Below are 18,628 nucleotides of genomic sequence, written 5' to 3' on the forward strand. Positions count from 1 at the left end.
AGGTCATTAATTACTTGCAGGAGGGGTGATCACGTTAATTAAATGACATGTTCTAATTGGCTGTATTACTGCAATTTTTATGATTTAGTGGATTAGTTACAGTTTAATTTGGAGTCATTCTGTTGACTTCTTTTGTACAAGGTGGCAAAGGTCATTAATTACTTGCAAGAGGGGCGATCACATTAATTAAATGACATGTTCTCATTGGCTGTATTACTGCAATTTTTATGATTTAGTGGATTAGTTACAGTTTTATTTGGAGTCATTCTGTTGACTTCTTTTGTAGAAGGTGGCAAAGGTCATTAATTACTTACCAGTTGGGAGATCACGTTAATTAAATGACATGTTCTAATTGGCTGTATTACTGCAATTTTTATGATTTAGTGAATTATTTAGTTTTATTGAAAGTCATTCTGATGACTTATTTTTTGAAAGGTGGCAAAGGTCATTAATTACTTGCAAGAAGGGTGATCGCATTAATTAAATGACACGTTCTAATTGGCGGTATTGCTGCAATTTCTATGATTTAGTGGATTATTTACAGTTGTATTTGGAGTCGTTCTGATGACTTATTTTTCACAAGGTGGCAAAGGTCATTAATTACTTGCAAGAGGGGCAATCATGTTAATTAAATGATACGTTGTAATTGGCCGTATTGCTGCAATTTCTATGATTTAGTGGATTATTTACAGTTTTATTTGGAGTCGTTCTGATGACTTATTTTTTACAAGGTGGCAAAGGTCATTAATTACTTGCCAGATGGGCAATCACCTTAATTAAATGACATGTTTTATTTGGCTGTATTACTTCAATTTCTATGACTTAGTGGATTATTTACAGTTTTATTTTGATTTGTTCTGATAATTTATTTTTTACAAGGTGGCAAAGGTCATTAATTACTTGCAAGAGGGGCAATCACGTTAATTAAATGACACATTGTAATTGGCTATATTGCTGAAATTTCTATGATTTAGTGGATTATTTACAGTTTTATTTGGAGTCGTTCTGATGACTTATTTTTCACACAGTGGCAAAGGTCATTAATTACTTGCAAGAGAGGCGATCACGTTATTTAAGTGACACATTCTAATTGGCTGTATTACTGCAATTTCTATGACTTGGTGGATTAGTTACAGTTTTATTTGGAGTCATTCTGTTGACTTCTTTTGTACAAAGTGGCAAAGGTCAATAATTACTTGCAGGAGGGGTGATCACGTTAATTAAATGACATGTTCTAATTGGCTGTATTACTGCAATTTTTATGATTTAGTGGATTAGTTACAGTTTAATTTGGAGTCATTCTGTTGACTTCTTTTGTACAAGGTGGCAAAGGTCATTAATTACTTGTGAGAGGGGCGATCACATTAATTAATTGACATGTTCTCATTGGCTGTATTACTGCAATTTTTATGATTTAGTGGATTAGTGACAGTTTTATTTGGAGTCATTCTGTTGACTTCTTTTGTAGAAGGTGGCAAAGGTCATTAATTACTTACCAGATGGGAGATCACGTTAATTAAATGACATGGTCTAATTGGCTGTATTACTACAATTTTTATGATTTAGTGAATTATTTACAGTTTTATTGAAAGTCATTCTGATGACTTATTTTTTACAAAGTGGCAAAGGTCATTAATTACTTGCAAGAAGGGTGATTGCATTAATTTAATGACACGTTCTAATTGGCTGTATTGCTGCAATTTCTATGATTTAGTGGAATAATTAGTTTTATTTTGAGTCGTTTTGATGACTTATTTTTTACAAGGTCGCAAAGGTCATTAATTACTTGCAAGAGGGGCAGTCACATTAATTAAATGACACGTTCTAATTGGCTGTATTGCTGTAATTTCTATGATTTAGTGGATTATTTACAGTTTTATTTGGAGTCGTTTTGATGACTTATTTTTCACAAGGTGGCAAAGGTCATTAATTACTTGCAAGAGGGGCAATCATGTTAATTAAATGACACGTTCTAATTGGCTGTATTACTGCAATTTCTATTCTGTTGACTTCTTTTGTAGAAGGTGGCAAAGATCATTAATTACTTGCCAGATGGGAGATCACGTTATTTAAATGACGTTTTATAATTGGCTGTATTACTGCAATTTTTATGATTTAGTGAATTATTTACAGTTTTATTGAAAGTCATTCTGATTACTTATTTTTAACAAGGTGTCAAAGGTCATTAATTACTTGCAAGAGGGGCGATCACGTTAATTAAATGACACGTTCTAATTGGCTGTATTACTGCAGTTTTTATGATTTAGTGGATTAGTTACAGTTTTATTTGGAGTCATTCTGTTGACTTCTTTTGTAGAAGGTGGCAAAGGTCATTAATTACTTGCCAGATGGGAGATCACGTTAATTAAATGACATGTTCTCATTGGCTGTATTACTGCAATTTTTATGATTTAGTGAATTATTTACAGTTTTATTGAAAGTCATTCTGATGACTTATTTTTTACAAGGTGGCAAAGGTCATTAATTACTTGCAAGAAGGGTGATCGCATTAATTAAATGACACGTTCTAATTGGCTGTATTGCTGCAATTTCTATGATTTAGTGGATTATTTAGTTTTATTTTGAGTCGTTTTGATGACTTATTTTTTACAAGGTCGCAAAGGTCATTAATTACTTGCAAGAGGGGCAGTCACGTTAATTAAATGACACGTTGTAATTGGCTGCATTGCTGTAATTTCTATGATTTAGTGGATTATTTACAGTCTTCTTTGGAGTCATTCTATTGACTTCTTTTGTACAAGGTGGCAGAGGTCAGTAATTACTTGCAAGAGGGGCAATCACGTTAATTAAATGACATGTTCTAATTGGCTGTATTACTGCAATTTTTATGATTTAGTGGATTAGTTACAGTTTTATTTGGAGTCATTCTGTTGACTTCTTTTGTAGATGGTGGCAAAGGTCATTAATTACTTGCCAGATGGGAGATCACGTTAATTAAATGACATGTTCTAATTGGCTGTATTACTGCAATTTTTATGATTTAGTGAATTATTTACAGTTTTATTGAAAGTCGTTCTGATGACTTATTTTTCACAAGGTGGCAAAGGTCATTAATTACTTGCAAGAGGGGCAATCATGTTAATTAAATGACACGTTGTAATTGGCCGTATTGCTGCAATTTCTATGATTTAGTGGATTATTTACAGTTTTATTTGGAGTGGTTCTGATGACTTATTTTTTACAAGGTGGCAAAGGTCATTCATCACTTGCCAGATGGGCAATCACCTTAATTAAATGACATGTTTTATTTGGCTGTATTACTTCAATTTCTATGACTTAGTAGATTATTTACAGTTGTATTTTGATTAGTTCTGATAATTTATTTTTTACAAGGTGGCAAAGGTCATTAATTAATTGCAAGAGGGGCAATCACGTTAATTAAATGACACATTGTAATTGGCTGTATTGCTGTAATTTCTATGATTTAGTGGATTATTTACAGTTTTATTTGGAGTCGTTCTGATGACTTATTTTTCACAAGGTGGCAAAGGTCATTAATTACTTGCATGAGGGGTGATCACGTTAATTAAATGACATGTTCTAATTACAACGTGTCATTTAATTAACATGATTGCCCCTCTTGCAAGTAATTAATGACCTTTGCCACCTTGTGAAAAATAAGTCATCAGAACGACTCCAAATACAACTGTAAATAATCCACTAAATCATAGAAATTGGAGCAATACTGCCAATTAGAACGTGTCATTTAATTAATGCGATCACCCTTCTTGCAAGTAATTAATGACCTTTGCCCCCTTGTAAAAAATGAGTCATCAGAATGACTTTCAATAAAACTGTAAATAATTCACTAAATCATAAAAAATTGCAGTAATACAGCCAATTAGAACATGTCATTTAATTAACGTGATCTCCCATCTGGCAAGTAATTAATGACCTTTGCCACCTTCTACAAAAGAAGTCAACAGAATGACTCCAAATAAAACTGTAACTAATCCACTAAATCATAAAAATTGCAGCAATACAGCCAATTAGAACATGTCATTTAATTAACGTGATCACCCCTCTTGCAAGAATTAATGACCTTTGCCACCTTGTACAAAAGAAGTCAACAGAATGACTCCAAATAAAACTGTAACTAATCCACTAAATTAAAAAAATTGCAGTAATACAGCCAATTAGAACGTGTCATTTAATTAACGTGATCTCCCATCTGGCAAGTAATTAATGACCTTTGTCACCTTGTACAAAATAAGTCAACAGAATGACTCCAAATAAAACTGTAAATAATCCACTAAATCATAGAAATTACAGCAATACAGCCAATTAGAATGTGTCATTTAATTAACGTGATCGCCCCTCTTGCAAGTAATTAATGACCTTTGACACCTTGTTAAAAATAAGTAATCAGAATGACTTTCAATAAAACTGTAAATAATTCACTAAATCATAAACATTGTAGTAATACAGCCAATTAGAACATGTCATTTAATTAACGTGATCTCCCATCTGGCAAGTAATTAATGACCTTTGCCACCTTCTACAAAATAAGTCAACAGATTGACTCCAAATAAAACTGAAACTAATCCACTAAATCATAAAAATTGCAGTAATACAGCCAATTAGAACGTGTCATTTAATTAACATGATCGCCCCTCTTGCAAGTAATTAATTACCTTTGCCACCTTGTACAAAATAAGTCAACAGAATGACTCCAAATAAGACTGTAAATAATCCACTAAATCATAAAAATTGCAGTAATACAGCCAATGAGAACATGCCATTTAATTAACGTGATCTCCCATCTGGCAAGTAATCAATGATCTTTGCCACCTTCTACAAAAGAAGTCAACAGAATGACTCCAAATAAAACTGTAACTAATCCACTAAATCATAAAAATTGCAGTAATACAGCCAATTAGAACATGTCATTTAATTAACGTGCAAATAATTAATGACATTTGCCACCTTGTGTAAAATAAGTCATCAGAACGACTCCAAATACAACTGTAAATAATCCACTAAATCATAGAAATTGCAGCAATACCGCCAATTAGAACGTGTCATTTAATTAATGCGATCACCCTTCTTGCAAGTAATTAATGACTTTTGCCCCCTTGTAAAAAATTTGTCATCAGAATGACTTTCAATAAAACTGTAAATAATTCACTAAATCATAAAAATTTAAGTAATACAGCCAATTAGAACATGTCATTTAATTAACGTGATCTCCCATCTGGCAAGTAATTAATGACCTTTGCCACCATCTACAAAAGAAGTCAACAGAATGACTCCAAATAAAACTGAAACGAATCCACTAAATCATAAAAATTGCAGTAATACAGCCAATTAGAATGTGTCACTTAAATAACGAGATCGCCTCTCTTGCAAGTAATTAATGACCTTTGCCACTTTGTAAAAAATAAGTCTTCAGAATGACTCTAAATAAAACTAACTAATCCACTAAATCATAAAAATTGCAGTAATACAGCCAATTAGAATGTGTCATTTAATTAACGTGATCGCCCCTCTTGCAAGTAATTAATGACCTTTGCCACCTTGTACAAAAGAAGTCAACAGAATGACTCCAAATAAAACTGTAAATAATCCACTAAGTCATAGAAATTGCAGCAATACAGCCAATTAGAACGTGTCATTTAATTAACGTGATTGCCCCTCTTGCAAGTAATTAATGACCTTTGCCACCTTGTACAAAAGAAGTCAACAGAATGACTCCAAATAAAACTGTAACTAATCCACTAAATTAAAAAAAATTGCAGTAATACAGCCAATTAGAACGTGTCATTTAATTAACGTGATCTCCCATCTGGCAAGTAATTAATGACCTTTGTCACCTTGTACAAAATAAGTCAACAGAATGACTCCAAATAAGACTGTAAATAATCCACTAAATCATAAAAATTGCAGTAATACAGCCAATTAGAACATGTCATTTAATTAACGTGCAAATAATTAATGACATTTGCCACCTTGTGTAAAATAAGTCATCAGAACGACTCCAAATACAACTGTAAATAATCCACTAAATCATAGAAATTGCAGCAATACCGCCAATTAGAACGTGTCATTTAATTAATGCGATCACCCTTCTTGCAAGTAATTAATGACCTTTGCCACTTTGTAAAAAATAAGTCATCAGAATGACTTTCAATAAAACTGTAAATAATTCACTAAATCATAAAAATTGTAGTAATACAGCCAATTAGACCATGTCATTTAATTAACGTGATCTCCCATCTGGTAAGTAATTAATGACCTTTGCCACCTTGTACAAAAGAAGTCAACAGAATGACTCCAAATTAAACTGTAACTAATCCACTAAATCATAAAAATTGCAGTAATACAGCCAATTAGAACATGTCATTTAATTAACGTGCAAATAATTAATGACATTTGCCACCTTGTGTAAAATAAGTCATCAGAACGACTCCAAATACAACTGTAAATAATCCACTAAATCATAGAAATTGCAGCAATACCGCCAATTAGAACATGTCATTTAATTAATGCGATCACCCTTCTTGCAAGTAATTAATGACTTTTGCCACTTTGTAAAAAATTTGTCATCAGAATGACTTTCAATAAAACTGTAAATAATTCACTAAATCATAAAAATTGAAGTAATACAGCCAATTAGAACATGTCATTTAATTAACGTGATCTCCCATCTGGCAAGTAATTAATGACCTTTGCCACCATCTACAAAAGAAGTCAACAGAATGACTCCAAATAAAACTGAAACGAATCCACTAAATCATAAAAATTGCAGTAATACAGCCAATTAGAATGTGTCACTTAAATAACGAGATCGCCTCTCTTGCAAGTAATTAATGACCTTTGCCACCTTGTACAAAATAAGTCTTCAGAATGACTCTAAATAAAACTAACTAATCCACTAAATCATAAAAATTGCAGTAATACAGCCAATTAGAATGTGTCATTTAATTAACGTGATCGCCCCTCTTGCAAGTAATTAATGACCTTTGCCACCTTGTACAAAAGAAGTCAACAGAACGACTCCAAAGAAGACTGGAATGATTTAACAAAGTCAAAAACTGGGCACCACGTCACTAACCCTCGACAGACACAAGTTTCTAAGTTTGTTTGAGCACGCAGACACTCGCTGGTTGTTTATGTTTCCAATGAATGTGTGTGTGTGTCACGCAGGCGGGCCCTCCCGGTGGTCTTCCTCACACTGCGACTGCTGCTGCAAGAGCCACAAAAGCGAGCGCGAGGGAGAAAGCGGCACGTCCTTCAACGAGCTCTCCACCTCCTGCTCCGAGACCCAGTCGGAGGCCAGCTCCCCTCAGGGCACCGTCATCCGCGGCCCCGTGAGTCGACGCCCCAACATCCAGTCCCTGGACCGGCCCGCGCACAAGGGGCCCGCGCACACGCTGCAGCAGGCGGAGATGCGGCGCAAGACCGACATGCTGCGCGTCAGGACCTTCGGCGTGCGCGAGCGAGAGGCCGCCAAGAGGAAAGCCAACAAGGAGAAGATGACTCCGGAGCAGGAGCTGCAGAAGTGCATCCAGGACTTCCATCGCATCCGGATCCCCGACCGCTTCCCGGAGAGGAAGTACATGTGGCAGTCGGAGCTCCTGAGAAAATATCGTCTCTAACTTGCAGCCACCAGGGCACATGTTGGACTATTCAACTAGAAGTTGAGGTGAAACTGATCCCTCCCTGTTGACACGTTCATGTATCTCTGCACCTCCCGGTGGAGACTGTGCACCACGCGCACCGTTCGTAGCGAGCACTATTTTTAGCCACCTTTCCGCAGGGTCGCGCGCGCAGCAAGTACGAGGCGGTGTTGAGTCATTGATTGGTGGAGTGTACCACCGTGTGGGACATGCACGCGTGCAAAATCAGGTTACTCCCGTCGGGGCTTAAATCACCCACCTCTCCACTTTTGGAGGCGGTCCCAAGCAACAAAAGCCACCTCAGGGGCGACGTCGTGTACAAGCTCGCACCTTTCCACGGCAGGCGGTGCTGCGAGTTCACCAAGACGTCACTATACTCCAGCGATGACACACCCTCGTAGTACGCTTTGACCGCATGTCATGTCACCGTTGTCATAATTATGCAATATCACTTGATGGGACGGCGACCGCACTGCCTCTTGTCTCTTTTGCCATTGTAGAAACGTCCGTCTCATGTCATTGTGTGTTGGACTGATGATGTCGTGTATGTAATGCAAGTGGACTACTCTTGGATGTACGTGTGCAAATAAAAGGCTGACAAGGTGGACCGGCGACTTTCTTACGTCTCTCTCACACCAGCGGCCACACCCGCCCTCACATTGCAGCTCAATTACTTAGACTACCACCTTTTCCAGACTATAAGGCGCACTTAAAACCCTTTCTTTTTTCTCAACACTCGACAGTGCGCCTTATATACGGAATAATTCTGGTTTTGCTTACCGACCTCGAAGCTATTTTATTTGGCACATGGTGTAATGATAAGTGTGACCAGTAGATGGCAGTTACACATAAGACATACGTGCAGACTGCAATATGACGGCAGTCTAAGAGATACGTGTAGACTGCAATATGATGGCAGTCACACATAAGAGACACATGTAGACTGCAATATGATGGCAGTCATACATAAAAGATACGTGTAGACTGCAATATGATGGCAGTCACACATAAGGGATACGTGCAGACTGCAATATGATGGCAGTCGCAAATAAGAGATACGTGCAGACTGCAATATGATGGCAGTCATACATAAGAGATACATATAGACTACAATATGATGGCAGTCACACATAAGAGATACGTGTAGACTGCAATATAATGGCAGTCACACATAAGAGATACGTGTAGACTGCAATATAATAGCAGTCATACATAAGAGATTCTTGTAGACTGCAATATGATGGCAGTCACACATAAGAGATACGTGCAGACTGCAATATGATGGCAGTCACACATAAGAGATAGGTGTAGACTGAGATATGATGGCAGTCACACATGAAAGATACTTGTAAACTGCAATATGATGGCAGTCACACATAAACGATACGTGTAGACTGCAATGTGATGGCAGTCACACATATGAGATACGTGCAGACTGCAATATGATGGCAGTCACACATAAAAGATACGTGTAGACTGCAAAATGATGGCAGTCACACATAAGAGATACGTGCAGACTGCAATATGATGGCAGTCTAAGAGATACGTGTAGACTGCAATATGATGGCAGTCATACATAAGAGATACGTGTAGACTGCAATATGATGGCAGTCACACATAAGCGTTACGTGCAGACTGCAATATGATGGCAGTCACACATAAGAGATACGTGTAGACTGCAATATGATGGCAGTCACACATAAGCGATATGTATAGACTGCAATATGATGGCAGTCACACATAAGAGATATGTGTATACTGCAATATGATGGCAGTCACACATAAGCGATACGTGGAGACTGCAATATGATGGCAGTCATACATAAAAGATACTTGTAGACTGCAATATGATGGCAGTCACACATAAGAGATACGTGGAGACTGCAATATGATGGCAGTCACACATAAAAGATACGTGCAGACTGCAATATGATGGCAGTCACACATAAGAGATAGGTGTAGACTGAGATATGATGGCAGTCACACATGAAAGATACTTGTAAACTGTAATATGATGGCAGTCACACATAAACGATACGTGTAGACTGCAATGTGATGGCAGTCACACATATGAGATACGTGCAGACTGCAATATGATGGCAGTCTCACATAAGAGATACGTGCAGACTGCAATATGATGGCAGTCATACATAAGAGATACTTGTAGACTGCAATATGATGACAGTCACACATAAGAGATACGTGCAGACTGCAATATGATGGCAGTCATACATAAGAGATACTTGTAGACTGCAATATGATGGCAGTCACACATAAGAGATATGTGCAGACTGCAATATGATGGCAGTCACACATAAGAGATATGTGGAGACTGCAATATGATGGCAGTCATACATAAAATATACGTGCAGACTGCAATATGATGGCAGTCACACATAAGAGATACGTGCAGACTGCAATATGATGGCAGTTACACATAAGAGATACGTGCAGACTGCAATATGATGGCAGTCTAAGAGATACGTGTACACTGCAATATGATGGCAGTCACACATAAGAGATACGTGCAGACTGCAATATGATGGCAGTCTCAGAGATACATGTAGACTGCAATATGATGGCAGTCATACATAAGAAATACGAGCAGACTGCAATATGCTGGCAGTCACACATAAGCAATACGTATAGACTGCAATATGATGGCAGTCATACATAAGAGATACTTGTAGACTGCAATATGATGGCAGTCACACATAAGAGATAGGTGTAGACTGCAATATGATAGCAGTTACACATAAGAGATACGTGGAGACTGCAATATGATGGCAGTCACACATAAAAGATACGTGCAGACTGCAATATGATGGCAGTCATACATAAGAGATACTTGTAGACTGCAATATGATGACAGTCACACATAAGAGATACGTGTAGACTGCAATATGATGGCAGTCACACATAAGAGATACGTGCAGACTGCAATATGATGGCAGTCATACATAAGAGATACGTGCAGACTGCAATATGATGGCAGTCTCAGAGATACATGTAGACTGCAATATGATGGCAGTCATACATAAGAAATACGAGCAGACTGCAATATGCTGGCAGTCATACATAAGAGATACTTGTAGACTGCAATATGATGACAGTCACACATAAGAGATACGTGTAGACTGCAATATGAGGGCAGTCACACATAAGAGATACGTGCAGACTGCAATATGATGGCAGTCTAAGAGATACGTGTAGACTGCAATATGATGGCAGTCATACATAAGAGATACGTGTAGACTGCAATATGATGGCAGTCACACATAAGCGTTACGTGCAGACTGCAATATGATGGCAGTCACACATAAGAGATACGTGTAGACTGCAATATAAAGGCAGTCACACATAAGCGATACGTGTAGACTGCAATATGATGGCAGTCACACATAAGCGATAGGTGTAGACTGCAATATGATGGCAGTCACACATAAGCGATAGGTGTAGACTGCAATATGATGGCAGTCACACATAAGAGATATGTGCATACTGCAATATGATGGCAGTCACACATAAGCGATACGCGGAGACTGCAATATGATGGCAGTCATACATAAGCGATACGTATAGACTGCAATATCATGGCAGTCACACATAAGAGATACGTGCAAAGTGCAATATGATGGCAGTCACACATAAAAGATACGTGTAGACTGCAATATGATGGCAGTCACACATAAGAGATATGTGCAGACTGCAATATGATGGCAGTCACACATAAGAGATACGTGGAGACTGCAATATGATGGCAGTCACACATAAAATATACGTGCAGACTGCAATATGATGGCAGTCACACATAAGAGATACGTGCAGACTGCAATATGATGGCAGTTACACATAAGAGATACGTGCAGACTGCAATATGATGGCAGTCTAAGAGATACGTGTAGACTGCAATATGATGGCAGTCACACATAAGAGATACGTGCAGACTGCAATATGATGGCAGTCTCAGAGATACATGTAGACTGCAATATGATGGCAGTCATACATAAGAAATACGAGCAGACTGCAATATGCTGGCAGTCACACATAAGCAATACGTATAGACTGCAATATGATGGCAGTCATACATAAGAGATACTTGTAGACTGCAATATGATGGCAGTCACACATAAGAGATAGGTGTAGACTGCAATATGATAGCAGTTACACATAAGAGATACGTGGAGACTGCAATATGATGGCAGTCACACATAAAAGATACGTGCAGACTGCAATATGATGGCAGTCATACATAAGAGATACTTGTAGACTGCAATATGATGGCAGTCACACATAAGAGATATGTGCAGACTGCAATATGATGGCAGTCATACATAAGAGATACGTGCAGACTGCAATATGATGGCAGTCATACATAAGAGATATGTGTAGACTGCAATATGATGGCAGTCATACATAAGAGATATGTGTAGACTGCAATATGAGGGCAGTCACACATAAGAGATACGTGCAGACTGCAATATGATGGCAGTCATACATAAGAGATATGTGTAGACTGCAATATGATGACAGTCACACATAAGAGATACGTGTAGACTGCAATATGATGGCAGTCACACATAAGAGATATGTGCAGACTGCAATATGATGGCAGTCATACATAAGAGATACGTGCAGACTGCAATATGATGGCAGTCATACATAAGAGATATGTGTAGACTGCAATATGAGGGCAGTCACACATAAGAGATACGTGCAGACTGCAATATGATGGCAGTCATACATAAGAGATATGTGTAGACTGCAATATGAGGGCAGTCACACATAAGAGATACGTGCAGACTGCAATATGATGGCAGTCACACATAAGAGATACGTGCAGACTGCAATATGATGGCAGTCTCAGAGATACATGTAGACTGCAATATGATGGCAGTCATACATAAGAAATACGAGCAGACTGCAATATGCTGGCAGTCACACATAAGCAATACGTATAGACTGCAATATGATGGCAGTCATACATAAGAGATACTTGTAGACTGCAATATGATGGCAGTCACACATAAAAGATACGTGCAGACTGCAATATGATGGCAGTCATACATAAGAGATACTTGTAGACTGCAATATGATGACAGTCACACATAAGAGATACGTGTAGACTGCAATATGATGGCAGTCACACATAAGAGATACGTGCAGACTGCAATATGATGGCAGTCATACATAAGAGATATGTGTAGACTGCAATATGAGGGCAGTCACACATAAGAGATACGTGCAGACTGCAATATGATGGCAGTCTAAGAGATACGTGTAGACTGCAATATGATGGCAGTCATACATAAGAGATACGTGTAGACTGCAATATGATGGCAGTCACACATAAGCGTTACGTGCAGACTGCAATATGATGGCAGTCACACATAAGAGATACGTGTAGACTGCAATATAAAGGCAGTCACACATAAGCGATACGTGTAGACTGCAATATGATGGCAGTCACACATAAGCGATAGGTGTAGACTGCAATATGATGGCAGTCACACATAAGCGATAGGTGTAGACTGCAATATGATGGCAGTCACACATAAGAGATATGTGCATACTGCAATATGATGGCAGTCACACATAAGCGATACGCGGAGACTGCAATATGATGGCAGTCATACATAAGCGATACGTATAGACTGCAATATCATGGCAGTCACACATAAGAGATACGTGCAAAGTGCAATATGATGGCAGTCACACATAAAAGATACGTGTAGACTGCAATATGATGGCAGTCACACATAAGAGATATGTGCAGACTGCAATATGATGGCAGTCACACATAAGAGATACGTGGAGACTGCAATATGATGGCAGTCACACATAAAATATACGTGCAGACTGCAATATGATGGCAGTCACACATAAGAGATACGTGCAGACTGCAATATGATGGCAGTTACACATAAGAGATACGTGCAGACTGCAATATGATGGCAGTCTAAGAGATACGTGTAGACTGCAATATGATGGCAGTCACACATAAGAGATACGTGCAGACTGCAATATGATGGCAGTCTCAGAGATACATGTAGACTGCAATATGATGGCAGTCATACATAAGAAATACGAGCAGACTGCAATATGCTGGCAGTCACACATAAGCAATACGTATAGACTGCAATATGATGGCAGTCATACATAAGAGATACTTGTAGACTGCAATATGATGGCAGTCACACATAAGAGATAGGTGTAGACTGCAATATGATAGCAGTTACACATAAGAGATACGTGGAGACTGCAATATGATGGCAGTCACACATAAAAGATACGTGCAGACTGCAATATGATGGCAGTCATACATAAGAGATACTTGTAGACTGCAATATGATGGCAGTCACACATAAGAGATATGTGCAGACTGCAATATGATGGCAGTCATACATAAGAGATACGTGCAGACTGCAATATGATGGCAGTCATACATAAGAGATATGTGTAGACTGCAATATGATGGCAGTCATACATAAGAGATATGTGTAGACTGCAATATGAGGGCAGTCACACATAAGAGATACGTGCAGACTGCAATATGATGGCAGTCATACATAAGAGATATGTGTAGACTGCAATATGATGACAGTCACACATAAGAGATACGTGTAGACTGCAATATGATGGCAGTCACACATAAGAGATATGTGCAGACTGCAATATGATGGCAGTCATACATAAGAGATACGTGCAGACTGCAATATGATGGCAGTCATACATAAGAGATATGTGTAGACTGCAATATGAGGGCAGTCACACATAAGAGATACGTGCAGACTGCAATATGATGGCAGTCATACATAAGAGATATGTGTAGACTGCAATATGAGGGCAGTCACACATAAGAGATACGTGCAGACTGCAATATGATGGCAGTCACACATAAGAGATACGTGCAGACTGCAATATGATGGCAGTCACACATAAGAGATACGTGCAGACTGCAATATGATGGCAGTCACCACCCCCCTCCGGGCGACCAGTGCAATGGACGTCGAGTGGATCTAGCATAATATTGTGAGAGTCTAGTCCAGTGGTTCTTAACCTTGTTGGAGGTACCGAACCCAACCAGTTTCATATGCGCATTCACCCAACACTTCTTTAGTGACAAATAAAATGGTTTTTTTTTCAAATTCAAGACAAAGTTATATGTTTTTGGTAACACTTTAGTATGGGTAAAATATATTCTAAGTAACAAAGACTTAATTTAGAGTTATTTGGACACTAGGGGAACATATTCTAAGTAACAAAGACTTAATTTAGAGTTATTTGGACACTAGGGGAACATATTCTAAGTAATAAAGACTTAATTTAGAGTTATTTGGACACTAGGGGAACATATTCTAAGTAACAAAGACTTAATTTAGAGTTATTTGGTTAGGGTTAGGGCATACTTGCCAACCTTGAGACCTCCGAATTCGAGAGATAGGGTGGTGAGGTGGGCGGGGTTGGGGGGTGGGGTTTAGTTGTAGCGGGGGGTGTATATTTTAGCGTCCCGGAAGAGTTAGTGCTGCAAGGGGTTCTGGGTATTTGTTCTGTTGTGTTTATGTTGTGTTACGGTGTGGATGTTCTCCCGAAATGTGTTTGTCATTCTTGTTTGGTGTGGGTTCACAGTGTGGCGCACATTTGTAACAGTGTTAATGTTGTTTAAACGGCCACCCTCAGTGTGACCTGTATGGCTGTTGATCTGCATTCACTTAAGTGTGTGTAAAAGCCGCAAATATTGTGTTACTAGACCGGCACGCTGTTTGTTTGGAGGAACAGCGGACGTGAAGACAGGTTGTAGAGGACGCTAAAGACAGTGCCTTTAAGACACGCCCCCAATAATGTTGTCCGGGTGGAAATCGGGAGAATTTCGGGAGAATGGTTGCCCCGGGAGATTTACGGGAGGGGCACTGAAATTCGGGAGTCTCCTGGGAAAATCGGGAGGGTTGGCAAGTATGGGTTAGGGTTAGGGTTAGAGGGTTAGGGTCAGGGTTATAATAAGGCCATGCCGAATAAGGTATTAATAAGTAATAATGACTAGTTAAGAGCCAATATGTTACTAATTTGCATGTTAATAAGCAACTCATTAATGGTGACTATGTTCCCCATACTAAAGTGTTACCATGTTTTTTTACTGGTGCACAAAATGAAGCGTGCATGAGCATCACCTTGTTCAAAGAACAAAAGCAACACAGTGCATAAACTCACAACAAATTACACACCTGCAAATCAGGGAAACGATGAGTCGGGTGTGTCTTGACCTCCGCCGAACCCCTAAGCCCGACTCACCGAACCCAGGTTAAGAACCCCTGGTCTAGTCCATAGTGGATCCAACAACTCTTTATTGTTCAGTTGGCCCAACCCTGTTACAAATACTACTTCAACCGGCTGTGAAAATACTAGTAGCTCGCAGCTTAAAGCATACCAAAAAGCTGAGAGACAAGTTGTATCTCAAATTACTCACAAGTAGTTACAGTAAAGGTAACACTGCAATGTCATTATTGTGAAGTAGTCAAACTACAGTAGGCCTATACTGCAATATACGCTAATGTTTACCCTATAACGTAACTAGAATATTCACAACCGGTCTCACTCTGACCCATAACAGTTCTTTACCCCTGAAAACTACAACCAGAATCCAAAATGACATTTTCAAACACTTAAGAGTGTACAATGTGCACGCTATTTATAGCAAACAGACTTCTGCAGTTTTCCGTGTTTGCATCCACAGAGCGTGCGGCATTGTGCGAGGGCCTAAGACAGCCTGTGTGATGATGAATGAAGCAGTGCCTCTTCTCTCCTGGGACGGACCGTGTCCTCAATGACTAAGAAAAAAAAACGCTGTAAGGGCTGCGTCAAGGCGAGGAACGTGACAATATCCAGATTTAGAGAAAGACAACCTTCCAATTGTATGTCCCAAGTTAGCTGCCTTAAAGGGGAACATTATCACAATTTCAGAAGGGTTAAAACCATTAAAAATCAGTTCCCAGTGGCTTATTTTATTTTTCGAAGTTTTTTTTCATAATTTTACCCATCACGCAATATCCCTAAAAAAGCTTCAAAGTGCCTGATTTTAACCATCGTTATATACACCCGTCCATTTTCCTGTGACGTCACATAGTGAAGCCAACACAAACAAACATGGCGGAAAGAACAGCAAGCTATAGCGACATTAGCTCGGATTCAGACTCGGATTTCAGCGGCTTAAGCGATTCAACAGATTACGCATGTATTGAAACGGATGGTTGTAGTGTGGAGGCAGGTAGCGAAAACCAAATTGAAGAAGAAACTGAAGCTATTGAGCCATATCGGTTTGAACCGTATGCAAGCGAAACCCACGAAAACCACACGACAGCCAGCGACACGGGAGAAAGCGAGGACGAATTCGGCGATCGCCTTCTAACCAACGATTGGTATGTGTTTGTTTGGCATTAAAGGAAACTAACAACTATGAACTAGGTTTACAGCATATGAAATACATTTGGCAACAACATGCACTTTGAGAGTGCAGACAGCCCATTTCAGGCACGCTAAGAACATATATTTTCCCACGACTTCAGCACTCAGGTTAACCATACCTAAATAGACACAAAATACTGCATTACACAAGACTACCCGAATGTACTCGAATGATTGAAAAAAATAAATGTTTTTAAGCTAGATTATTGGTAAACACAGTTTATGTATAATAATTTACGTAAAACCGCGAGTAATGAATAAAGTTTTCATCAATTAATATATTCTGTAGACATACCCTCATCCGCTCTCTTTTCCTGAAAGCTGATCTGTCCAGTTTTGGAGTTGATGTCAGCATCTGCTTTGAGTGTCGCAGGATATCCACACATTCTTGCCATCTCTGTCGTAGCATAGCTTTTGTCGGTAAAGTGTGCGGAACAAACGACTGACCATTTCGTCGGCTTTCCCCACAGCCTCGTATTTTGAACACATTTCGGCCAATTTCTTGCCACTGGTGCAACTTGAATCCGTCCCTGTTCGTGTTGTTACACCCTCCGACAACACACCAACGAAAGTGAGAAAATGGCGGATTGCTTCCCGTTGTGACGTCATCGCTCCGAGAGCGAATAATAGAAAGGCGTTTAATTCGCCAAAATTCACCCATTTAGAGTTGGGAAATCGGTTAAAAAAAGATATGGTCTTTTTTCTGCAACATCAAGGTATATATTGACGCTTACATAGGTCTGGTGATAATGTTCCCCTTTAAATTAGCATCAGAGTAGAGCCGAAAACGGTTAACTTTCACCAGAACTCATTGTACTATGTGAGGTTGGGTTTGATCCCTTTATACCCCTTTTCCACTACACTGAGCCGACTCAAAATGAAAAATAACATGGATTTCCATCACCTGGTTCCAGAGTGATGCTGACTAATAGCATTGCTTGACATAATTCTTCATCTCTGCAACATTTAAATAATTAAGGATATCTGGCCGGAAGTTATTAATCACTGTGTTAACCAACGTTAGCTTAAACCGTTGCCGTGCCTTAAAAGGTCTAAAGCAGAGTTTTTCAACCTTTTTTGAGGCAAGGCACATTTATCTCATTAAAAAATCCGGAGGCACACCACTAGCAGAAAACGTTAAAAAATGAAACTCCACCAGGTCGTCGTGCCTTATTTTGAGTTTGTTGGTGTTTTCCTGTGTGTGGTGTTTTAGTTCTTGTCTTGCGCTGTTATTTTGGTGGCCCTTCCTGTTTTGTTGGTGTTTTTCTGTAGCAGTTTCGTGTCTTCCTTTATGCTGCACACCTGGTTTGTGTTAGCAAGCAAGACTATTTACATTGTTGCTATCCTTCTTTGTGTGGACATTGTTGATTGTCATGTCAAGAACGGATGTATTTTGTGGACGCTGTAAGTTTTTGCTGTCGTCCAGCATTCTGTTTCTGTTTACTTTGTAGCCAGTTCAGTTTTACTTTCGTTTTGCATAGCCATTGCCTTTCCCTTTTGTTAATTTTTTGTTTAAGCATTACATACCT

General features: G+C 38.9%; 1 protein-coding gene across 2 annotated transcripts in view; it reads left to right on the forward strand.

The window, feature by feature from the left end:
- Positions 1 to 8,243, forward strand: part of LOC133575360 (BTB/POZ domain-containing protein KCTD16-like) — a 97,942-nt gene extending 89,699 nt beyond the window's left edge. For both annotated transcript variants that reach the window (XM_072912324.1, XM_061928036.2), the window contains one exon: positions 7,168 to 8,243. In XM_072912324.1, coding sequence (XP_072768425.1) covers positions 7,168 to 7,619 — 452 coding nt within the window. In that variant the 3' untranslated portion in view covers positions 7,620 to 8,243. The remainder of the gene's footprint in view (positions 1 to 7,167) is intronic.
- Positions 8,244 to 18,628: the final 10,385 nt, after the last annotated feature.

Source organism: Nerophis lumbriciformis, linkage group LG35, assembly GCF_033978685.3.
Source record: "Nerophis lumbriciformis linkage group LG35, RoL_Nlum_v2.1, whole genome shotgun sequence".
In the NCBI taxonomy this organism is placed as follows: Eukaryota; Metazoa; Chordata; class Actinopteri; order Syngnathiformes; family Syngnathidae; genus Nerophis; species Nerophis lumbriciformis.